Source organism: Syzygium oleosum, unplaced genomic scaffold (assembly GCF_021117445.2).
Source record: "Syzygium oleosum isolate NSW1041296 unplaced genomic scaffold, Sole_v2.1 Sole_v2.01, whole genome shotgun sequence".
NCBI classification, from domain to species: domain Eukaryota; kingdom Viridiplantae; phylum Streptophyta; class Magnoliopsida; order Myrtales; family Myrtaceae; genus Syzygium; species Syzygium oleosum.
This window is the reverse complement of record NW_026607485.1, coordinates 2,322,074-2,347,540: the sequence shown is the minus strand read 5'-3', so window position 1 is coordinate 2,347,540 and position 25,467 is coordinate 2,322,074. Positions and strand designations below refer to the sequence as shown.

Below are 25,467 nucleotides of genomic sequence, written 5' to 3'. Positions count from 1 at the left end.
TATTATTTGTTCATTTTATTTTTGTAAGCGATACAAGCGATCATTTTTAGAAAAATAATTTTCAAATTATTCATTTTTCGTGAAACAAATGGAGCCCAAATGTGTGTTTGTTTCGCCATGATTTGGAAAATATCTTCCTAGAAAATGCTCGTTTGTGTTGCTTATAAAAATAAATGAATGAAATGTATTTTTATCATCCATGAAACTGTTTAGGCATAAATTGTGGTAGATGGTGAAAACATTTTTTGTTAACTAATTTTTTTATGGAATATAACCAATCTTTTTTTTGGAAAATGTTTTCCAAATCATTATTTTTCCGCGAAATGACGAAGCCCTAAATAAGTAGAATAAATCCAAAGAGTTGCATTCCAATTGTCTTTGATAAAAGAAATTCCGTGTGTTAAAATTTTCCGAGAAAATAAACGTTCAAACCCGACTTAAGTTTTGTCTGACCAAAAAAAAAACCCTACTTAAGTTTTGACCAAAAAAAAGAGACCCCCCAACTTGATAAACCTGAATCTTGAAACTATCAGCGTAGGATAATGTCTTAAAGGTACATGTGAAATATGTAGTAGTATTATCCATAATATCTATCATATATAAAATACAAATCAAAAGACTAAGTACACAAGAAAACAAATCGCCATATTCCCCTAAACTTGTCCATTCTTATTATCATATCTGGGCTCGAAATATGTAGTAATATGAAACATGTAGTAAAATCATTTATAACCTCTTATCGAGGTAAGATACAACTCAAAAGTCTATGTAAGTACGCGTGAAAACGAATTGTATTAGTTAGTCATATTTGTCTATTATGTCATGACTGGGAGTAGTGTCCTCATTTGCAATGGTTGCTGATGGATCGTTTCTCTGATTTGAACTCTCCCCTTGATTCCGTAGAGGGATTGAACTCCGCAAATTCCCCCGAAGCTCCAACATGCGTGCCTTCATTTGCTCTAGCTCTTCCAAGTTGAGCTGTTCGATTGGAGCTTCCCACCATCCCTCACTGTCCCGCTCTTCAGTCCTTCGCTTTAGCCTTTTACCTAGTGCCTTGTCAGCTTTGACTTGATTAACGAGCTCATCGTGTTGTTGATTGAGCTCATTCATCCGGAGTCGGCGATAGGACTCGACCAAGGTGTCGGCACCATCAATTTGCGGATCATTTTGGTTGAGGAATCGATTTGCGATTGAGTCGATAGATGGATGAGCAAAAGAATAGGGTCTTCCAGTAGGAGAGAATATTGCTACTCCCACCTCCAAACCACAAAGGGTTACAAGCTCGCTTGCTTTTTTGTAGATACCAAATCTACGTTTGGAGAACGTGGTGAGCTTATCTTGCTCATTTTCAACCTGTCTCATCTCGGTTCTCCGATGTCCTCTTGTCCTTCTTTCTGCCATGATTACAGACACTAATTTAAGATAATAAAAATATGATTTAGTTATGATAGTGATGTCAAATTAAGTGTGAGCATAATGAAAAGAATGCACCTATTTATAAGAGGACAGTGATTGTCAAATCTAGCATGCAATTTTTGGGATAATATTTTCGAGTTGTCACCTTCCACAGAATATTTTTTTTCAAGAAAAGTAAGAATTGTTTAATGGAAAGATTGATTGTCCAATATGTAGATGCAAATAAACGTTTTCACACGATTAAGGCTCAACACTTATTTCTCACCATATCTGCCCTTGACAAATAGGTATTTGTATTTTGAGCAAGAGATCCCAAACATAAGCTCCATTGGAAGCACAAATTCGGAAAAAAATCGTAGTTGGAAAATCAGGATTTCAAGATTACAACAAATTGTAATGACTATTTGTTGTATTCATTGATTGGGAATTATTTATTGCCAAATACGTAATTTGGATTATTCTAAAATAGGGAAATTTACTGTATTTCTCACCATATTTGTCTTTGAAAAATAGGTATTTGTATTTTGAGCAAGAGATCCAAAACATAAGCTCCATTGGAAGCAACAATTGGGCCAAATTCTTACTTGGAAAATCAGGATTTCAAGAGTACAACAAATTGTAATGACTATTTGTTTTATTCATTCTTTGGGAATTATTTATTGCCAAATTCGTAATAATAGGTAAATTGATATTTTGTTACTATGCGCGCTTCAAAGAGATAAATAATACATAGCAATACTTCAAACATATGGTCGATAATATCGAAGTTGCATATCGACCTTTTGAAGGAAATAAATGGTCAATTAACATAAAACTTTTGCTGAAATTTTGTATTATCGTTTGCTACTTATTATGTATAATGAGAAAATGCTCTTTCGTATAAAACTGTCTTGATAAAAAAACAAAAGACCGACTTAATATAAAAACTATTTCACATTATCTAGATTGCTAGTATTTTTTTTTCTCGAAAGATTGCTAGTTTATAAATGATGACTTCTAGTGAAGGGTATTTTCCAAACTGATGAATTTTGGCTTTCTTTCCTTTTTGCCTCTATGCCAATTTCTGTCTTCTTACTTATTACTAGATAAAATCTTTGGTACAATTTTATTGACATTTGCTCACAACAATTATGTGCGATATAAACTTTGAATCTTTCCATAATAATTTATTCAAGGGATAATTATAAAAAAAGTCCGAAACATATTGTACGGATGCTAATTTAGTCCTAAACCTTTCAATTTGGACAATTTAATCATAAACCTTTTGACGACTTGCCAATGTGGTCCTTCTACCTAATTCTGGCTGACAATCGCTGAAGTGGACGCCAGTTGTCTTAAACGGTATGGCTAGGACTGACGTGAATAATTTTTTTATATTTTTTTAAATTTTTTCTAAAATTTTATAATTCATTTCAATTTTTATCCTTTTTTCCTATTTCTTATCTTTTTTTTCCTTCTTCCTCAACGGTGGCCATGGCCAGCAAAGGAAGATGGAAAAAAAAGAAAGGGAAGAAGGACAAAACTGAAAAGTTATAAAATTTACAAAAGAAAAAAATTAAAAAAGAAAAAGATTGTCCACATCAGTGCCGACTACACCATGTAGGATGCCCAATATCCACGTAAGTAATTGCATGCAAAAATTGGCCGAAAGGACTACATTGACAAATTATTAAAAAGTTTAGAACTAAACTGGCCAAATTGAAAAGTTTCGGATTGAATTGACATTCGGACAATAGGTTTATGACTTTTATGGTTAATGTTCTGTTTCTTAAACATATCAATCCTTATTAATGATCAACTCTTGAATTTTTCTGAAAGCAAAAAATTTCAAGAGTGTAACATTAGGTAGCATAATTTTTTAACATGTATCTTACATATCTTTACTACATAAACCGTAGGATGTAATAAAGACGGTAGTTATAATTAAATATATGAATACCAAAACTGATGTTATAATATGTGTACAAATTACGATCACTCTATCATGTGTAACATTATTGCCACGAATTACTGAAATAGGAAATTTGTCCTTACTTGAGGAATTAAGACAAAACGATATTCTTAAAATTCTTCAAAGAGGCTAGACGTGCCATAATTTTCGTAAGACATTCACTTTAGTGCCAACATTTTTTGACAAATTACTTAATTGTCACTTTTAAAAAAAATGATCACTAAAGTGTCATCGCCAATTTGGAATGCTAGAAATCTGGCGTGGCAATATTTTATCATTTTTTTTTGGATTGATGTGGCTCACCGGTGCTTTGAGTTAGCATAAATGCCCTAACGATGCCATTCAATATGTTTGCCCAAAATTCAAACCCTAATTTGGGCAAATCGAGCCATCTACCTTATTCTTCAAACCCCAATTTGGACCGAGGCAATTTGGAGCAAAATTAAGAGTCAAATCTTGCGATGGAGAGCAGGGCCAAGACAACCGAGTCAAGTTCGTTTCAACAAACCCAAGGTTAAGGTGAATCTTGCAACGGAGGAAGAGGCAATAGTGCCACGAGCCAATCCAATTCAACTTTTTGGACAAGTCACCATCATTGTTGCTCTTGGGCATGGGCACGCCAAAAACCTTGTTCTTAGCCAAGTTGAGAGGCAAAAGTAATTGGCTCAACTGATGGAAGCAATGCTAGCTGTTGACACCTAATTTTTAGTTGTCGCGTCATTAAAAGCAGAAAACTCAAGATTAGGGTTTTCGATCGCGACGGAATCTGTTTCTTGAACATAAAGTGTCGCTTTTTTATTCTATTTGTTGGCTTAGCTTCTGTTGATGGTTTACTATTCATCTCATGCAAAAACTTAAGAAGTCAAACGGTTGACTTTCGAGTTCACTTTTTCTCATCCATTTGACCAAAAGTCAACCCTTGGTCAAATTGGGATTTTTTGCATAAAAAGATTTCTTTCAAATTTAATTTCACTTTAGAAGTGGAAATTCCAAAAAAATTCAAAGATTTGATCATAAAATCAAACTCCTAGTGAAAAGTCAACTAGGATTTGACTTTTGGTCAAACCTTTGACCAAAAAATTGAAAAATACAAAAATCTCAAAATCATCTTATTTTACATTCAATTTGACTTTGGCATTTGAAATTGTGCAAAAATTGATTAAGAACCTATTTTTTCCCAATTTGCGGAAATTGGTTCGAAATCGGCCAAAAATAAAATTACTTTCATTTTGTTCATATTTTAGCTTAGTTCCTTTTACGACATTTGATCCAGAAGTTGTCATAAGATCACTCATGCGACCAATTTTGTGAATCGACACTTTGAAATGAAATGCCCCAATTTTAGCCCTAATTAGGGGTTTGAATCAATTGTTCACAATTCGCGAATGGTTGATTTCCTTTGACTCGTTTTTGTGAGATAAACACGAATCCGAGGTCAATTTTATGAAATTCACTTGAGAACTCTCCAATTTTACACATTTAGCTCACTTGAATTTGGGGATTAGGGGTTGTTGATGTCCAATTGATGAAATTCAAGTTGACCCATTTAGGACTAAGGTTTAATTTGATGAATTGAGGTTCAATTTCAACATTGGCCTTCAATTTAATTTTTCCATGAAGGTCACACATCCATTTCAATGTTGATTTGAATGTAATATGACACTATAAGCATGGGCAATTGGTTCAATAAGCATTTTGCAAGCTTAATTGAATTCAATTCCGATTAATTTGCAAATTTTGGCGAGAAATTGCATGAAAATTGTCCAATTTAGCTTAGGAAAAACCCAATTTGGCGCACCTATGGCATGGGTTCAATATTTTTCATGACCAATTCGGTAATTAAATCCATAAAAGTCGTAAGTTTGGTTTAATTGGCCTAATTGGATCAAAATCGGACTGTTTCTCTTCAAATTGGCCTATTTTTTTTTTCTTTCTCAAAATTGACGAATCTTTCCTTTCAATTTAGTCCCTCAAGGACTAAATTGCATAAATTTGGAACAATTAAGACTCAACTGTGCAAGGAGAAGACTGAACCAATCAAATTGGTCAAAACCGATCCGATCGGTCATCGACGGAGGAGGCCGGTTCGGCCCTCCTCTGGCTGGTTCCTGGTCGTCGATGATCGGTGACCAGTGACTCGTCCTTTGAGTAATTCCCCCATACCCTTCAATTTTTAGATTTTGCAAACAAGTCCTCAGGTTTTGTGAAATTACAAAAATGCCCTTAATTAGGTTTTTAATTACAAAATTAATCAAGAATGCTGATGAGATTAAATCATGACTATTCAAATTAGCACATGTTAAATGAGGTCTTTGCTTAACCCCTAAGTAAAAGATAAGCACAAATATCAACCGTCGGATCAAATTAACGATCGAGATTGAGTCTTGAGGGGAATATATAACTCATTTTCCCTCCAAAATTGAGAAAGGGACCATTTTTACAAAAAATCTTCTCTCTCTGATCTGATTTTCTCTCTCCTCTCTCTTTTTCCATAACTCTCTCCTCCTTCTCCCTCTTTCTCGCGTTCTCTCTTTCTCCTCTCTAACCACCGCCGAACCGCCGCTTTCTTCTCTTCCCACGGCCACACGCCGGCAATGACGCCCCTCCGGTCACTTCCTCCAACGTCCGCCTCCCTCTCTTTGACGGCTTGCTGGTCGGAACACCGCCGGAAGAGCTCCTGATCTTCCCGTCCAGCTCCCACAACCGATCGAGCTCAAGACCGGCAAATAGAGCCGGTTTGCTTGCCGCTGCTAATTGCGGCTAGCCCAAGTGTTCTGATCACCTTGCCAATCCTCCTCAGCTCTTCTTGATTCCCTTGGTGGTCTGTACCTCGCTGGATAGTCCCTGGAGTCATCTGTTTTCGTCAATCCTCATCATAACAACAAACCGGAGCCGGTCCGGCGTCCAGTTGAGAACCGAACCAAAACCAGCGGTGACCGGTGGTCCTGAGGTGGTCCGACCACCACCGATCTCTCCTCAGGTGTGTTCTCGACCTTGCAAGTCAAATCAGTCCAACTAGACTGATATGATCCCTCTTCTTCGCCGGCACTGTTCCGGCGCCGATCCAATGTCGCCGGACCCTCCCTGGTGTCCTCTGGTGGTTGACATCCATCCTTGGTGAGCTGAGATCCCTCGGAGCGCCTCGTACATCGATTGACACAAATCGATTGATCGTGTTTTCGCGTGATAACAAATGGTAATCTCTCGGTCTCGAATCCGATGAAGCGAGCCTACAATAGGTAGCCGAGGCTAGGATTCACCTTAGGACTTTCTATGGACTCCATATTGATGGTTTATGGCTGCTGATTACATGTTTGATGATTTGATGATGATGTCCTTGAAGTTGGAAGATGATATGCAATTTCGAGTTTCTGGACCTGCTTTCTCTTTTGTCAATTTTTACCTGTTAAAACTTCATTTCTGGACTTTGACACCTTCTGGACTCTCGTAATACGCTTCGAGAGCTTCGATTTGATATCTTACGGCGCTCGATTTGGTATCTTTTGCTACCTGAAAACCTATTCTAAAGTTTACATCAGAATTAGAAGTTCTGTTGTTCTGTTTCTTCAAGTTTTTACACAATTTGAACAATTTTGCTAATTTTTTGTTGATATTTCTATTTGGATCTGGATGTTGTGGTCTGCATGAAAGTTGCTGAGAATCATCTTGACTATAACATGTGTTTTTTATAGATTTTTCTGATGAGTCTAGATGAATGAAATCCTCTGTGAATCGACCTAGGGTCTGAAATGGCTTTCTACATTGATTTCTCTGAATCAGGTTGTTCGGTTTGATGAGTTTTTGTTGCCTTGTGTGGTGAGATTCAATAGGAGTTGTCCTCATGAAAAATGATCTAAATCAGGTTGGTTATAACCTAGATTTTCCTTGGAATTTTTGGAATATGCCTAAGTGTGGAAAACTCATGAAATTTGACCTCTGCTCATGCTGATTTTGCCCGACCTACACTGTTGACGATTTTTTTTCTGATTTTTCTGCTAAGATCTAAACTTAGGTCTCTTCATTAAAAATGTTCATATATGTCTTGATTGCAATATATAAATTTTTCAGATTTTTTAGAGATAACTAGATAGGTGAAAACCTCTGTGAACTGACCTTATTTCTTGTCTGCCTCTACTGGAACCCGATTGGATTTGCTCAAAATTGAATGTGCAATTGTGATTTCCTAACCCTGATGTCTTCATGAAAGTCATAGTATAGTTCATTACCTTTTCAAAAAGGTATAGATCGTGTCATTCGGTCATCATCTGCATGGTCAATTGCATGCTCAATGTTGAATCCCTATTCTGTAATTGTTGATTTCAAGGAACCTGATCTGTTTTCCTATTTTTACATGTTTTTTTTTAGAATTACAATTACGTTTGGATTTCTCATGAAAAACGTTCATCATGTTGTATACTATTCACATGATTTATATCACATTTTTTTTGCCATGTCATGAGGATAGTAAACAACATGCATCTTGTGAGCTCATCTGTTGCAATTCATTACTGATATGTATCATTGTAGAAATTTTTTCAATTAATCATGAAATTGACGTTAATCAAACTCGATGCCTTCTAGAAAGTCTTAGAGCACGTCTTAAGCTTTCTAATGATGGCAAGATTGTCTCATTTGCATGTCCATAGACCCCTTTAATATTTTTATGAGGGTCCCCTGAAATCTGGAAAATTGTAAATTCGGAATGCTTAATGTGCCAATTCTGTATTTGCGCTTTCTGATTTTGTGTGAATTTTTCGGTAAAGATTTTGATGATGAGTTCTTCATGGACTTTGATTTTCATTCCTAGACTCAGGTCGTGACAAAATTTAAGAATTTTTGGACATCATTAACATGCTCAAATTTCCTTGAGGTTGCTCTGAAAATTTGCTCCTATGTTCTGTTCTGATGCACTTCTTCATGTTCTGTGATTTTTGTAAATTCATGTGTAGCTTATCTTAAGGAGTTTTCTCACAAAAAATGTTCGTTGTTGTGTGCTTGATGTACCATAAATTTCCCAGAACATTTTAACGATGGGTCCTTTTCCGATTGAATGCATCTTAAATCCCCTGTTCTGCTGTTCTTTGTTTTTCCTTTATGAATTGTCTTTTGTTTTAGGATTTCTAGAAAATAATGCATGCTGAACTGATTTTTAATGTCTTCACGAGTTTTAATCCTCATTTCAGGAACTTCGTTCACAAAAATTTTCAGAAAATAAAAGGAGTTGTGCAGCGGTCCCCTAAATTTTGTTTTGATGCCAATTTTAATAGAATTGATACTAATTTGACGATTCATGGAACTCGATCAATGTGCTTGAAAACTTCGCACCCGGGTTCTGGATTTATATCCCAAGAATGACGAACGTACTCAAATTCTTATTAAAATTGTCATTCCACTCACCTGCAAAAATTTCATTTTTTAATAAGCACACAATTTATCGATTTTCTAGTGCATATGCTTGTGATTGGCGCGTGATGAATTAAATGAAGTGACCCGTTGTCGGTTCACTAATTTGAGTGATTAGATGAGAATCAAGGTCTTTCAACCTGCTTGCATGTATAATTCATCGCTATGCATGTGATTTTTAGATGTATGCTTAGGGACGGTGCATGATCGTGGGTCCAAATTTGGATTACACATAGAACCTGACTAAGGGATTCATGGCATTAATTGCTATTGGTGAATACCAATGGTAGTTAATAACCATGAATTGTGTCTAAAATGAACATGGGTAGATAATAAGAGGTATCGATGCATGTCTAAACAAAGGCCGATCTCGAGGCCACCTTTGAAATTCTTCGTGCTTTGTTTATTATCTTTGATTGACTTGTGAGGGTGTGTACTTTGTAATTGTATATTGTTTGTTGTTGTTCTTTCTTTAGTTTCAGTTTTAGATTAGGGTTAGAATAGGTCCAAAAAGACGACGGTCTTGAATATGGCGAATGTCAATGTCCATTCCGACTCTATTCTTTGTATACGACGATAGTCGATGTCCATTCCGATCTATTTTCTTGTAAAAATTCATTCATTACCCGACATATGTCTTGGGTTTCTTATACGCATTGTATAAATACCCGACGAGTTGTGGATTTTTCTTTCTTGCACCTAGAATTAGCTAGTTTGTTCAATACCTTGGTTGTTTACTTTACGCAGTACTTTTTAGTACAATTGTTTGTTGTTTTCTTTTTCTTTTCTAGACTAAGATAGGATTTGTTTAGATTCTTAAATGAAAACACAAAAACAAGATGCATGATCACATAGTGGACTAAGACTTTGACATGAAAATAGTAAAAAATAAATACATGACAACTTAGATAACAACCATGATAAGTTTAGCGGTATCAAAAGGGCGTTAATAGAAATATTAACGTAAGCTAGTCCCCGAACTCATGATCTCTGGTTTCGTAGAAACCGAAATGAAACTTCCATGTTTCGGTTGGATATTCTAGCCGACCCCCGACCTAGGCTAGTGGCAACTCCTAAAAAAGATAAAATCGATCCGCTGTCACACGAGTTATGGATTTAGGGAAAATCCATGTTCATGATCAATGGACCGTATGGATGACCAAAAGATCAATCCTTCGATAAGCCGTCTTTTATGATGTGCCAAACGGCCTGTATAAATGACTAAAAGATTGATGCTTTGCTAAGTTGTCTTTTATAATGTGCCATGCGGACTGTATGGATGACTAAAAGATCGACGTTTCGGTAAAGCTATTTTTTATGATGTGCCATATGGACCATTTCATGAACACTTACCTCTAAACCTACTTCATCGAGTTCGGCCCTCGAGAGGTAGGTCGCGACACTAGCCAAGATGGTGCAAACAATGGTAACGCCTTTGCTTTGTTTGCAGCCGAGAGTGCGGCAGTCGAAGAGAGTGTCCTCCTCGACATGATGGTGGCGACCGACAGCTTAAGTCAAAACATAGCTTGCAAAGAGTGTCTTCCTCGGCATGGTGGTGGCGACCAACAGCTTAAGCCGTAACTATAATATTTGGACATTTTGACCGAAAAAGAAAAGAAAATTTGAGAAGTCAACAAAAGAAGAAAAAGTGCAGAGAGAGAGAGAGAGAGAGAGAGAGAGTGGCCGAGGGCTCTCACAGGAAAGAGAGGAAAGAGGGAAAAGAAATAAAAGAAAGAGAGGGAAAAGAGAGCGCGTTTGCGCTACAGGGACCTCGCCAAGCCGATTCAACTGCGATTTGCAATGTCCAGTAAGTATTCATGCCCTCCATTCATCTAATCGAAGTAATATTTGGGGGTTAGGGCACAAATTTGGGGTTTTGCGGATTTTGAACTACTAGGTTCGATTAAGGAGTGGTTGAGCTATAAATAAATATATATATATATATATATATATATATATATATATATATATATATATATATATATATATATAAATGATAGTTTAGGGTGTTGTATGGCCATAGGATTTTATAGGTCTCGATTTGGACTTACAATTTTCCTGAAACAAAATTATGAAGTTAGCTGCGCGTGATGAACAATGTGCGACAGTAGCTTTTGAACTGCTTTTCGTCAGTTTTCGACTTGATTTTGGGTCGGCTGAGTTATGAGTCTTCTAGTGGTTTGAAAGATCTTCCATTTGACTATAAACTTGCTTGAATTGGGATTCGGTGGAAAGAGTTATAGCGTGACTAAGTTTCGCACTCATGCTCTGCGTTGCGGACGATTTTGGATAATCGCTTTGGGTGAGCGATTTGTGAGCGCGTTTGAGTCGTTTTGTTAGTGTTTAAGCGTAGTTTAGCCATTTCGTAGTTGTCATAGTGTTTTAATTAGTTTTGACATCGATTCTTGTTTAATTGTTAGAAGTGATCGATTCTTGTTTAATTGTTAGAAGTGAAAGTTCGACGATTCGAGTAATCTTTGTTATTTGGTGGTAGGAATTCTCATGTGAGTGATGCTATTTTTTCTTTGAGTTTGTAAACTCATATTTCGAAAGCGATATGAATTAGATATATTATGAGTTAAATAGCATTGTTATTGCATAAAAGCCTGGATCAGGTATTTACTGACCGCACCTTCTCTCTTCCAGAAAGCCATGTGCAAGATTTTCTAGCCAATTAGTGCTAGTTCCCAAATTTACATTGATAATATCCTTTTATTTAGCCCTGATGAGGAATCTCACAGTAAATTACTAGCCCAGTTTCTTAATCTTGTCAAGCAGTATGGCATAATTCTTTTACAAAGGAAGATGGTAATAGCTTAGAAAGAAATTAAGTATCTTGGAATGCACCTCAAGGATGGTTATTACTATCTAGGGGAGCATATTGCAGAAGAATTGCTGAAATTTTCCAATGAGAATCTTTTCCCTAAGCAAGTACAACAGTTCCTTGGTATTGTTAATTACTTAAGGGACTTTGTGCCATAGATTTCAAGGCTTACCCATCCACTTTAAAAGATGCTCAAGAGAGATCCTCCTCCTTGGAAAAAATCCAAGATTACTGCAGTCAAAACTCTCAAAGAGAATTATGAAAAACATTAAGAAAGATTATACATATCAATTTATGAAGATTTTGAAATGATGTGAGAAATATCTTACGAAATGTGTTCAGTTTGACGATTAAAGTTGAGAAATATTATGTGTTTTGTTTTGTGAAATCAATTGGCAATACTAATTGTGAATTTGAGTCTTGGTATTGGAGGATGAGGGTTTCTTGTTGTGGTTTGAGGCTGTGACCATCGGATGGAAGGACAGTTGTGTTATCCTCTATCCCGGTAGATTTCGAGATGTGACAGTAACCCAACTTGCAGCAGCCCTGACCAATGGCCGAAACAAAACTCTTCATCTCTTCTGGATGAGCCCCAAGGTTGTGGGTGCGCAAACAAAAATTTAACACTTAATAAATCAAAGTTGTAAATAAATTCCTGGAAAATGGTAGAGAAACTCGATGCACTAAGCAAGCGAAAAGGTCCATTATGTCCTATACATCAAGTGTTGTGTAAACTGTTAACTAAAACCCAAAAAATGATGTAGTGTATGAATGGTGTAGACATGATTTCTAAATGTAATTATGTAATTTTGATTCCATTATGTCCAATACATCAAGTGTTCTTTAAATAGAACTTTGATCTCCCTTATCCCTAAAGTCCCCAGTGCTAAAAGACTAGATCGGTATTGCCCTATTAGCTTAAGTAATTTTGATTACGGGATCATTTCCATGGTATTGCCAAACCACCTAAAATTTTGGCTACCACAACTAGTTACAGTGGAGCAGAGTACATTTGTCAGTGGAAATAACATTTGAGATAATATTTCAATTGTCCCAAAGGTGCTACATTGACTGCGACTTAAGAAAAGAAATAAACAATTTTGGGCTGTGCTTAAACAAGACATGTGAAAAGCTCGTGATAGGATCGAATGGGATTTCCTAGAAGCTAGTTTGTTCATGCAATTTGTAATGACGGTATCCTGCAGAGTGAAGTTTAGTGGTGTCGCGACCTACCGTTCCCGATCGGGGTAATGAAAAGTGATGTATAAGTATAGTTCTAAAGGTATTTGTCGATGGATATGAACATTAATTGATTCGTTTGAAGGATAAACCAAATAGTTTATTAATCCAAGGACCGAGGCACTCCCAAGCATCATACCACATGCGACGAGAATTGTCTAAACTAAGCATTCAATTGGAGACGCCACTAGCCATAATCAAGGATTGGCTAGAAACCCTCATCGAGACGTGAGAGTGTTGTCTCAATATGCGCGAAAATCAGATATTCTGAAGATCGGGGACTTGATTACACTAGCGATCTAAGTAGTTCCCTTTCGGTACCTAAACTTGAACATTCGCAAACTAACGCATCGGGCAGTCTATCGAAAAAGCTTAAGGTTCCACCTAACCATGCTAAAAATGGAAAATAACAATCAATGTATTAAAGGTGTGCAACCAAATAATCATAAATAAAATAAACAACTAGCGACCTAACATTGTCTCTAAAAAAGAAAAGGTAATTAAAAGCCAAAAAGTAAAGCCCTAATGGCTTGTTCAATTTTTGGGAAATTTTTTAAAGATTTTCTCAATTTTCTATTTTTTAAACTAAGTCTAGAATGAAATTAACACTAAAGTATAGTGAAATTAAGCCAAAAACTGATTTTTGAACATTTCCTAATTTTCTGGATTTTTTGGAATTTTCTGAATTCTTTATTATTTTTCGAAATTTTTTAATTTTTTTCAGTTTTTAATATTTATTAATTAATAAATTACTAAAAAAAGGACTCCGGACCGGGGGGCGGGGGACCCGGTCTGATTCAGCGCTCCGACCCGTCCGGATTACACCCTAACAATCTATTTCTTTTTATTTCTTTCTATTTCTATTTTCCTTTTTTCTATTATTATCCCTCTTTTCTTTTTTTTGATATTTGTTTTTCTCTTTAATTTTTATTCCCCTTTTTGTTTTCTTCTGCCCAGGACGTCTTCTTGGGGACGTCCTCTTCATGTTGTTCTTCCCCACGCCTACTTTACCGGGAGTGATAACGGCCCGCCGGCCGTTGGCTTGGGCCGCCAGCTCCGACGACGGACGTTGGCCTTCCAAACCTATCCTGCTTCATTGAAGCGTTTTATCAAACGGGTGGTGTGCGACCAAAAAATCGAAGCAAAAGACCAACTTTGACAAAATCCGTGGCTTCTTTTCGGTTTAAAAGAGCTTGGAGTGACCTCCTTGAGCATAAAAAAAAACTATAATCTTCCATTAACGAGGCCGGACTATCACCGAATGGATTCAGTGTGCTCGGCGCCCCAAAAACAGAGGAGAGAGGGACCGAAACAGAACAACAATTGAAGGCCCACCTGGTTCCTTGGCTGGCCGAGAGCTACGTGGTAGCCGGGGGCTCGTCGGCGGCACCTCGGGACCTCCTACAGACAAGAAGGAACCCCCTGCTCTCTGGTTTCTCTCCCGGGCTCTCTCGGTTTTTCCACGCTCACCCCAAAACTCCCTTCAAGCTTCCCCCGTCTGTCTTCTCTGGTTCGCCGGTGATCCTCACAGGTGGAGGAATCGGAGCGCTCTCTTCTTCCTAGACCCCTTCCCTCACGGTCAGCTGCCCTCTCTCCCCCTTGGTTCTCTCAGTGTCTCTCTCCCCTTTATCCCTGACCTGTGCGTCTTTTATCTTTGGGACCACGGGCTGTACACATACCTGACATCTGCCCCTTCGATGCCGCACGACGACTTCCTGCTGCTGTGCCTTCTGCTCCTCTGTCTCGTACGAGCGTCCTTCCCCCAGAGCGCGTGGATGGTGTTTTGGGGAAGAAGAACAGTCGCGGGCCGGGCCAAAGGGAAAGGAAAGTGGGCCGGTCCGCGTGGGGAAAAGAAATAGGGAACAAAAAAGGGGCCGGGTGGACCTGGTTCACTTGAACCTGGTCGAACAGGCTTGAATTTTTTGATTTTTTTTAATAAACAAGAAAATATGTTTTAATAGACCCTATTAATGCAAATGCACCTAATTTCCATATGCCGTGTAATTTAATGAAAATATTTTAGTTTAGGGATTAAAACTTAATCCCTAATTTTCTACGCACTTAAATCCTAAATTATTAGGCAAAATTTAAGAGTCAGGAACCATTGCCACATTTCACCCCTCCAAAGGAATTAGATAAGGATACCTTATTTCCCAAATATGTTCATTCCTGTTCATAATGTACTGTCTTTTCTTGTGAAGAAGGCAACTGAAGATGCCAACATAGAAGGAATTAACTTAACTAGACACTGCCCAACTCTATCTCCCTTGCCGTTTGCATATGACTACATATTTTTTTTCTTCATGGAATGGTTAGAGAATGTCAAAATCTAGCTGGTGTTTTAAATCAATATTGTTTTGCTACAGATCGGGCTAATAATATGAACAAATTAAGGAATTTTTTCAGTATTGCCTATCCTCGAAACTTGAGAAGGAATATGGTCAATGAATTGCGAAATCCTAAAGTTGAAAAGACAAAAATATTTTAGGCCTACCAGCTGATTGGCGAACATCTGAAAAATAGATGTTTGCTTGGATCTTGACTAAGGTAAACACGAAATTGGAAGGCTAGAAAGAAAAGTTGATATCAACAGCAGGCAAGGAAATCTTACTGAAAGAAGTAGTTCAAGCTCTACTGTAATATGTAATTTCAATCTTAAAATACCACTCTCTCTTTGTCAAGCCATATAACAAAAGAATACTTCTTTCTAGTGCAAAAGCAATGACCCGAAATAGGGTGTACACTGGAAAAGTTTTGTTCTGCATAAGATGAGAAAGGACAATGGTGGACTAGGGTTTTGAGACTTGATCACCTTTAATAGGGCTATGTTGGGTAAACGAGTGTCGAGGATGACAAAGCCACAATAAACACTTTGGAGTCAACTCTTAAAGGGGATCTTTTTCCTAATGCTGATTAATGGCAGAGAGGCTATCTCGCTCTTTATGTTATGGTCAGTGGGTAATGGCCAACCTATCAGAGTTGGAGAGGATAAGTGGCTGAAAATGGGAGTGATTGGAGGACATACAAACTACAATGATCCTTAGATGGCTGCTGAATTAATTGACAAGAGTAACTCCACTTGGTATGAACAAATTATTCAGAACTTATTTCAAGAACAAATTATAAATCAAATGATTTCAATTTCCCTACTGTCTACCAATGTAGAAGACAAGCTGGTCTGAATAGTAATAAAATCAGGATTATACTCAATTAAAAGTGGGTATAAACGACTCAGAGAAGAAGCAGGCATCTTCTTCCTATCAAATACCACGAGATCTATGGTGCAAATTATGGAAGTTGAATACTTTTCCCAAAATCAAAATGTTCCTTATTACTAAATAGAAAATATAGTTTTATTCCAAGATAAACATGATTCACAAGTACAAATATGATGTGGATTAATACTAAGATTCAGAAGCAAAACAAAATAAAGCTTCCTTTTTTATTCGAAATGATGGTTTTCTAAGGATAGGATCATGTACACTAAATAAGCACAATAAATCCTAGGAGTTGCAGGCGACGTGTCCTTGAGAAAAGGGACTCTGTATGTTAGAATTTTCCAAGAAAACAAACGTTCAAACCTGTGGATGAGAGAAGGAGAGCTTTCTCTCTGCCCCCACAGTGGTAGCTCCCGTCAATCCCATTTCTCTTCAAATCCCAAAAACATCGACTGTCTCTCAGCAAAATGGAAAAGTTTTGTTTTCTCCCTACTGATAGGAGTACAAACCCTATTCGGCTTCTACCCCAAAACCCACTTTCCCACTAAACCCTAATTGCCTCTTTTTTCCATTCTGCTTCAGCATTCTTCGTTCTCATCAATGGAGATTTTCTTCAGTTCTTGGTGTTCGATGTTGACGCTGCTTCTTTCTTGGTGGTAACTTTGTCCATGGTGCGACTCCCCTACAAAGCAGCAATGGAGAAAATTAACGATTAAGAAACTCGAATAGCTGCCCTTTGTAAGAGCCTAGGTACATTATGGTCAGATTTGGATATTGCTATTATGAAAGGGGTAGTTTCCCCAGAAAAATTGATAGAATGTAATCTGACCATATTTGGAAAAATCTTTAATAATCCAAATATCAACTTTCAAGCCTTTCAAAATACAATGTAAAGGGAATGGAGGTCTTAATTTTGTCACTTTTCAAGATTTGGATGCTGGTATGTTTGCCGTAATGTTCAAATCCGAAATAGAGAAGAGAAGAGTGCTGGAAAATGGTCCATGGTCCTTTGCGAATCATCTTCTCATTCTCAAACCCTGGGAACCGAATATGCTAACACATGAACATGAGTTTAACTTTTGTTCGTTTTGGGTACAAATCCATGGGTTCGCATATGAATGGCTATATGAAGAAGTAGTGAATGAAGCAGCTAAGTTTAGTGGCCAAGTCTCAGAGGTTTGAGTAATCTCTGAAGGTCCTGGTTCCTAGAATACAGGGAAAGCGAGAGTAACTCTGAAGTTATTTAAGTCTCTGAAGTCTGGAATTCTTACCGATAATGGAGATAGGAAATTCTGGTTAGATTTCAGGAATGAGAGGCTTCCTCACTTCTGTTATGCTTGTGGAAAGATAGGACACTATGCCAAATTTTGTGAAGACGTAGCCTTTGATGAGGGAAAGATAGATGAATGTCGCTTTGGGAGTTGGCCAAAGGCTAAAGAGAAAAAGTGGAGTTCACATTTGAAGATATTTAATGGGGAGTTGGAGGAAGAGAGAATAAAAGAAGATTTTATTCATGAAATTCCGGTCTACTATACTCTACTGGTGCCTTTTGACAAGGGTACTAGCAGGTTGGAGATTCAGGAAAATACCCCAAAATAGAACAAGGGAAAAGGTGTATATGTAGAGGAAGGTAGCTCTCTAAACCAGCAAGACCATGTATCTACATTGGCACCACTTCTAATTCCAGCTCATGTGCAAGTACAAAAGTCCATAATCTCTGCCGTGGACTAGTCTATAGAGGGGAGCCAAAAGAAGAAAAGTAAGGGATCAAAGCTTCAGGCCAATGAAAAACAACGATGTTACGGCCCTTACGATTCCAAGATGGCAAATCAACATGCCGTGAATAAGTCAAATGTGATGGAAACTCCAATTCATGTAGTAGCAAAAGCATGTGAATGGGCTTTGGTGGCTAGCCCTAATAAGCTATCGGGTTATAAGTGAATCTTATATGTTGGAACCGTCAGGAGTTGGGCACACCACTGATAGTTCAAGAACTTAGAGCCCTCATGGCTCAAGATAGGCCTAGTTTGGTGTTTCTGATGGAAACTAAAAACCAAGAGCAAATGCTTCATCAAATAAAAAGAAAGCTGTAATTTCATAGTTGCTTCATAGTAAATCCAGTTGGTATGGCTGGAGGTATGGCTGTTTTTTGACCGAGCAAATTTCTTTAAAAGTGGAGTCACATTTAGAATTTTTTGTAGATGTGGCGTGTGTGATTGAGGAGAGTAAACAGAAGATGTGACTTACCTTCGTTCATGCACCATCATAGTTTAATGAGAGAGTTTTCTTATGGGACAAATTACATGGCATTAGTCTCATGAACCACCTCTCTTGGGCTTGCATTGGAGATTTCAATGAGATTCTTTATCATTAGGAGAAGGTTGGGATGCGCATGACCGAAAACTATAGACTCAATGCTTTTCGAGACTTCCTACATGCCTGCTCGTTGATGGATATGGAGAGTAAGGGTTGTGCTTTCACATAGTCTAATCACAGGGAAGGAGAGGTTTTCATTAAGGAGAAACTTGATAAAGTGTTATGTACCATGGATTGGAGGGTTAGCTTCCCCAACGCTGAAGCATTTGCACTCCCAGCAGTTGGTTCAGACAATAGTCCTATATTTCCATCTTTATTTCCTAAACTAGTGAGAAGGAAAAGAGAATTCAGATTTGAGATGTTTTGGCTAGAAGATGCTGAATGTGAGCAAATTGTTAGAAATAGTTGGCATTCCTCTGAACTAGAAAATGAGGAAAACGTCTGCAAATAGTTTCAATAGCTCTACAAGAGTGGAGCAGGAGGAAATTCTCAAATGCAAAAAAGGGTATCAGGACCATGAAGAAAGAAATTCATGAACTTACTAATAGCAAAACAATCCTCATTGATGGAGAGAGAGTGCGGTACCTAAAAAAGGAAATAAAGAAGATATGGAGACAGGAGGAGATGTACTGAGGTTTGCAATCGAAAATTAACTAGCTAAAGTGGGGGGGATAAAAATACAAAATATTTTCATGCCACTACAACACAGAGAAGGCAACAAAACAAGATCTCAATGTTGAGAAACTCATAAAGGGGTTTGGATCCGAGACTTAGGTTAATTAAAGCAGCAGACAATGGATTTCTTCATAACTTTGTACAGTTCTGAGGGGTCTTGACATTTTGAACCTATAATGGAGTTTGTTCCTAACTTAGTGGGAGAAACTAAGTCTTAACTGTAGAACTGACAATGAAGGAAGTAACAGAAGCTGCTCATCAACTGGGTGCCACTAAAGCACTGAGGCCTGATGGACTACATGGGAAGTTCTACCATCATCACTGGGAAGATCTAAAGCAAAGGGTGTTCAAAGAAGTATAGAGCTTTCTAAACTCTGGGTTTCTCAACCTAGAGCTAAATAGAACACATATATCACTTATCCCAAAGATCCCTAATCCGGAGAAGGTGGAACAATACCGCCCTATCAGCTTATGTAACTTTGCTTATAAAATCATCTCAAAAGACTTGGCGAATAGACTGAAACCATGGATGCCAGACTTAATCTCGATGGAGCAGAGTGCATTTGTAAGTGGAAGACATATCCAAGATGATATTTTAATTGTCCAGGAAGTACTACATCAGCTCCAAATTAGAAAGAGAAAGAAGAAGTTTCAGGCTGTCCTTAAACTTGATATGAAAAAGGCATATGACAGAGTAGAATGGGATTTTATGGAAGCTTGCTTGCTAAGATTGGGATTTAGTGCTCAATGGGTTAGATGGGTTATGCAATGCATCACAACTGTGTCATTTAGTGTAAAGTTGAACGGAGAGCCACTGCCCTATTTTCATCCCTCAAGAGGTCTCTGCCAAGGTGACCCACGTTTTCCATATTTATTTATCATTGTGGCGAATGCATTATCCTTTATGATGAAAAATGCACTAGAGAATGGGATTATCAAAGGAATTCAATTAAATAGATCATGCCCAACTTTGACCCACTTACTTTGTGCGGATGACTCAATCTTTTTTTGGTATGGAACAATTAATGAGTGCCAAAGTGTAGCTGCAATCTTGAATCAATACTGTTATGCCTCGTGTCAAGCCATTAATTTGAATAAATCTGGGTTGTTCGTTAGTAAAGATTGGACACAGAGATTGAGACAGAATATGGCCGCGGAGATGCAGGTGTCGATTATAGAGAAAACTGGCAAGTATTTGGGAATTCCTTCTTATTGGGGTGAGTCAAAGAAGCAAATGTTTGCGTAGATTATGGCAAGAGTCAATATGAAGCTAGAAAGCTGGAAAGAAAAGTTGATATCCAAAGCAGGAAAAAAAATCCTCATTAAAGCAGTGGTTCAAGTTCTCCCACAGTACGCTATGTCTATCTTTAAAGTTCCTATCTCCATTTGTCGTGCTATTGAGCAGAAAATTTTTGTTTTTTGTGGAGAAATGGGGGAAGCAAATCAGAGTTGCATTGGAGAAAATGGGATGTGCTAAAACTTAGAAAGGATAATCGAGGACTGGACTTTAGAGACCTCATCACTTTTAATAAGGCTATGTTGGGGAGACAAGCCTCAAGATTGATTCATAACCCAACATCTTTATGGAGTTAGGTACTTAAAGGACTCTACTTCCCTCATTGTAATTTCAAACATGCTGGTAAGGGGACACGGCCATTTTGGGGGTGGCAAAGCCTCCTAATGGGCAGAGATGCTATTCTTCCCTCCGTTATGTGGTCAGTTGGAAATGGGGAAAAGATAAGAATTATAAAGGATAAATGGCTACCCAGAGGAATGATAGGGGGACCATCAAACAGAGGAAAGCCAGAGAAGGTAGCTGATATGATACAAAAGCAATATTCAACGTGGAATACACAGACCCTACATGCTCTATTTGATGAACAAACCTCCAATGAAATCCTTTCAATTCCGCTGAGGTTTCAACTAATGGAGGATAAGTTGGTTTGGAACAGCACTAGATCAGGTGCCTATACAGTTAAGAGTAGGTACAACAAACTAAGGGGAGAAATTGAGAAACAGATCGCAACTTCAACGTCCACCTTGTATCAGACCCCTCGAAAACTATGGACAAGGATTTAGCAGGCAAAAACTATTCCAAAAATCATATTTTTCTTGTGGGGAATATGCTAAAATGCTTTGCCTACCAAGGAAAATTTGTTTAAAAGGAGTATTGTTCAAGAACCTACCTGCAGTCTATGTAACCAACATGTGGAGACAACCGAGCATTTATTCCTACTTTGCCCATGGACAAATCAGGTGTGGTTGAACCCAACCCTGCATATTTAGATCTCCAGTCAAGGACTTATGAGAATTGAAGAGTGGCTACTAAATTTTAAAAGTACCTCAATTTCCTTTGATTTGATGGCGGTGGTTCTCTGATATATATGGAAATGGAGGAACAACTTCATTTTTCGAAGTCAATCCCCAAATCTGCAGCACCTAGTGAGCTCTGCAATGGCCATGTACCAGAATATCTGCCGATGGACTAAGCCGAAGAAGAATACCAACTCAAAAGATAGCCACTCACTCGAATTGTGGCGACCGCCGAAGAAAAAGACTATCTAGTGGAATATCAACGGATCATACACTGCAGGTTCAACGGAAGGCTCCATAGCTGGTATTTGCCGTGACTTCTCGGGGAAGATTGTGGATGGATTCGCTAAATTGATGAGGGCAAGTTCAGCTATCAATGTCAAAATCCTTGCTTGCCTTGAAACTCTGAAGCTACTTCATGCACAGAGGGAAGAAGACAAAGTGAAGTACCTGCTACAATCTGACAACTTGACTTTGGTTAATTGTCTTTTAGGCTTAGATATTTCTTCATGGGAAGCCACTCAACTTATTACTAAATGCAAACTTCTGCTAGCCCATTTACCTAATGTGCTTTTAGCCTACTGTAATAAGGAAGAAAATCAAGTGGCAGACTGAATTGTTAAGACTCAAAGGTGCAAATCTTTGCTCTATAATTGGGTCTTTAACCCTTTCGAAACCCTTTGGAATCTTGTATGTGTTGAAGCTCATCTTGATGAAATGAAATGATCTTGTTTCGACCAAAAAAAAAAACCTGTGGATGAGACAAATTTTGGAGAATTGCATTCACTAACGTTTGAAACTTGACACATGCTATACAAGTCTATTCTGACTTGTAAGTTAGCCTCTAAAAATGACTTAAGGCTGTGTTTGCTCGTCCAGATTCAAATTGGGATAGGATAGGACGAATGGGGATTTGAAATTCTCCACATATCCCCGGATTACAAAAATATCCGATCATATGTTTTGCGCAACCTACGATATGATTTGAAATCTTTGAACAAAATCTTTATAAATTTTCGAAATTCTATAACCTAAGATAAGATTGAAAATCCTTATCATTTGAAAATCTTTAAAAATCTTTGAAAATCCCATCTCTGACTTTGTTCCTCTTGTACGTGAGACTCAAATCCTCTCAACGACGTCTCTGGGAAGTCGACCTCGAGAGCATGACGTCTCTCAACTGACACGAGTTCATGTAATTTTGGGATGGCCTTGTGAACAGTGGGAGGCACTTCATGTGGGTTGTATGGGTAGACTCCATTGCAAAAGTGGAGAAGGTGTGCGTCTTGGGATGGGCCTGCCAAAGGAGGTTCTACACCATAGTGCCATTACAACGCTCTTGATGCATAGCAAGTGTAACTCCATGCTTGAGAGCGTGGTCGCTTGAGAGCGTGGTCACCAAGAAGCTGATGGTGTGCTGGCTATTCTTCATTGACCATAAGGTGAATCGTCGGCTCGTGACTCATGCGTGAAATGTTGCGATGTGAGATTTTGTGGACCACTATTAATTGTTCTAAAAGCTTAAGCTATTAGATGAAAGTGAAGTTTGATATTTAAATATTTTATCACTCCCCGTCACATTTAATCTCGTGTTTTTTGCCTAGTACTAAGCGTGGACTCATTTAATTGGGGAGGCAAATGGGACTTGGGAAGATTTGAACTCAAGACGGCTTGCTCCAATACTATGTGAGATTTTATAGAACCACTATCAACTGTTAGGGTGGAAAGGATGGTCTATACAAATCCAGCATGACAATCGTCTTTAGACCCCTTTTTACCCTCACTCGTCGGAACACAATTGCTATCGACGGTGATGGCCAGCGTGGTCGGAGGCGATAGTGATCATGTGATGGTAGGAAGTGACTATGATCGGTAATTTTGGTGGTGGTCCTCGAGCGGACAGTGCCGGCAAAGCAATATTCAATGTGTCACTTTATCATTCCATTAAAAGATAAAATATGAATTATTTAATTATTGTTTAAATTTTATATTCAATCCTGATTTATCCCACCCCTTAGGCTAGATTTTTTATCCGGCATTTTATCCAGATGTATCCAGGTTTTTCCAAGAAAACAAACGTTCAAACCTGTGGATGAGACAAATTTTAAAGAATTGCACTCGCTAACATGTGAAACTTGGCACATGCTATACATGTCTATTCTGGCTTGTAAGTCAGCCTCTGAAATTGTCTTAAAGGTACACGCGAAATTTGTAGTAATGTTATCGATAATCTCTCATCATATATAAACACAAATCAAAATGACAAAACAAGTACTCAAGAAAACAAATCTCCCATTCTTGTTGTCATGTCTGGGCTGGAAATTTGTAGTAGTAATATCATGTTCCAGTACATCAAATACGTAGTAAAATCATCCGTAGCATCTTTTTAATGTAATAAACAACTGAAAAGGCTAAATAAGTACACATGAAGAAGAGTCGTTACAGTTATTCAAGCTTGTCCACTAGTATTGTTTCTCTGATTTGAACTTTCTCCTTCGATCGATGTAGCTCCGCGATTCCTTTGACTTATCGAACTCCGCAAATTCCGCCGAAGCTCCAACATTCGTGCCTTCATTTGCTTGAGCTCTGAGCTCTTCCATGGGAGCTTCCCACCACCCCTCACCGTACCGTCCTTCAGTCACTCGCTTCAGCATTTTACCTTGCGCCCTGTCAGCTTTGACTTGATCAACGAGCTCTTCGTGTTGTTGATTGAGCTCATTAATTCGGAGTCGACGGTAGGACTCCACCAAGGTGTGGGCACCATCATTTTGCGGATGGTTTCGGTTGAGGAATCGATTTCCAATCGAGTCAACTGATGGATGAGCAAAAGAGTAGGGTTTTCCGGTAGGAGAGAATATTGCTACTCCCACCTCCGAACCACAAAGGGTTACAAGCTCGCTTACTTTTTTGTAGATACCAGATCTACGTTTAGAGAACGTAATGAGCTTATCTTCCTTATTTTCAACTTGTCTCATCTCAATTCTCCGACCTCTTGTCCTTCTTCCTGCCATGATTAAAGACAGTACAAGATGATCTAGTAATGATAGTAATGTCAAATTCAGTGTGAGGACAATGTAAAGAACGCACCTATATATAAGGAGATTGTGATGCCAAATCTAGAATGCAATGTTTTGGGATAATCTCTTCGAGTTGTCACCTTCCAAAATATATTTTGCAGAAAAAGTAAGAGTTGTTCAATGGATAGGCTGGTTTTCCACTTTGTGCAAAAATATATGTTTTCACAATTTTAAGACTCAACTCCATATTTCTCACCATATTTGCCTTTCAAAAATGATCTCTATGAATGAGTATTTTATAATGGAAGAGACAAATTGAAATTTGTATTTTGAGTAAGACATTTAAAACATAAGCTACATTGGAAGCACAAATTGCGTAAAAATCTTAGTTTGGAAATTAAGATTTGAAGATTACGACTAATTGTAAGGACTACTTTATACTTCTAGTTTGGGATTTTTTTTTATGGCCAAATACGTCAATAGGACTCTATAATAGAATATAAAAACAAAGTGAGTTATAAATGGAGGGCCTTCAACGGAGCTTGTGGGGGTCGACCAATTAACGGACTCGAGGAGAGGCATCCACATCCTTTCAAGGACGGAGTTGGAGTTAGATAAATAATCTCTTTGCGACAAATTCACATGATAGTACTACTCTGAATTTCCCCTCGAGATATGATAGTACGGATGGACAAGTTTGATTGGTATCTTCTATGGAGAAGAGATTATAGATGGTGTTTCATGTCTTGATACATGCTTAACTCATAATTAGACTAATAAAGCATGTGACAAATTTAACGGAGGCACGAGAGTAGTTTGAGAAATTTGTCTTTGGAACGGTTGTGTCTTAAAACACTATAGTACACTAATTTGACTTATGTTAATTAAAAAGTGTCTCACCGCAAAACCCCTTGGATTAATAGCCCAAGCCTAGCCCATCAAAAGAGCCCACTACTCCAGTTTAACTACATTCATTTTGCACAGGCCCATAAAATAGTGGAGGCCCATGGGAAATCAAGCTCCCTTTTTATTCCGAACAATGGTTTGCCAAGGATAGGATAACATGCATGCGTAAGGGTGCGTTTGTTTGAAAAA

The 25,467-nt window shown here is 38.0% G+C and overlaps 2 protein-coding genes across 2 annotated transcripts; both read right to left on the bottom strand.

Annotated features, from left to right (window-relative positions):
* Positions 1-798: 798 nt before the first annotated feature.
* LOC115668788 (agamous-like MADS-box protein AGL29) lies at positions 799-1,401 on the bottom strand. Its single transcript, XM_030590178.2, has one exon. It carries the CDS (start codon positions 1,399-1,401, stop codon positions 799-801), a length of 603 nt encoding a protein of 200 aa, XP_030446038.2.
* A 22,416-nt stretch (positions 1,402-23,817) lies between these two features.
* Positions 23,818-24,366, bottom strand: LOC130140129 (agamous-like MADS-box protein AGL62). The gene has a single exon (XM_056318713.1). The coding sequence runs from the start codon at positions 24,364-24,366 to the stop codon at positions 23,818-23,820; it is 549 nt and encodes a 182-aa protein (XP_056174688.1).
* Positions 24,367-25,467: the final 1,101 nt, after the last annotated feature.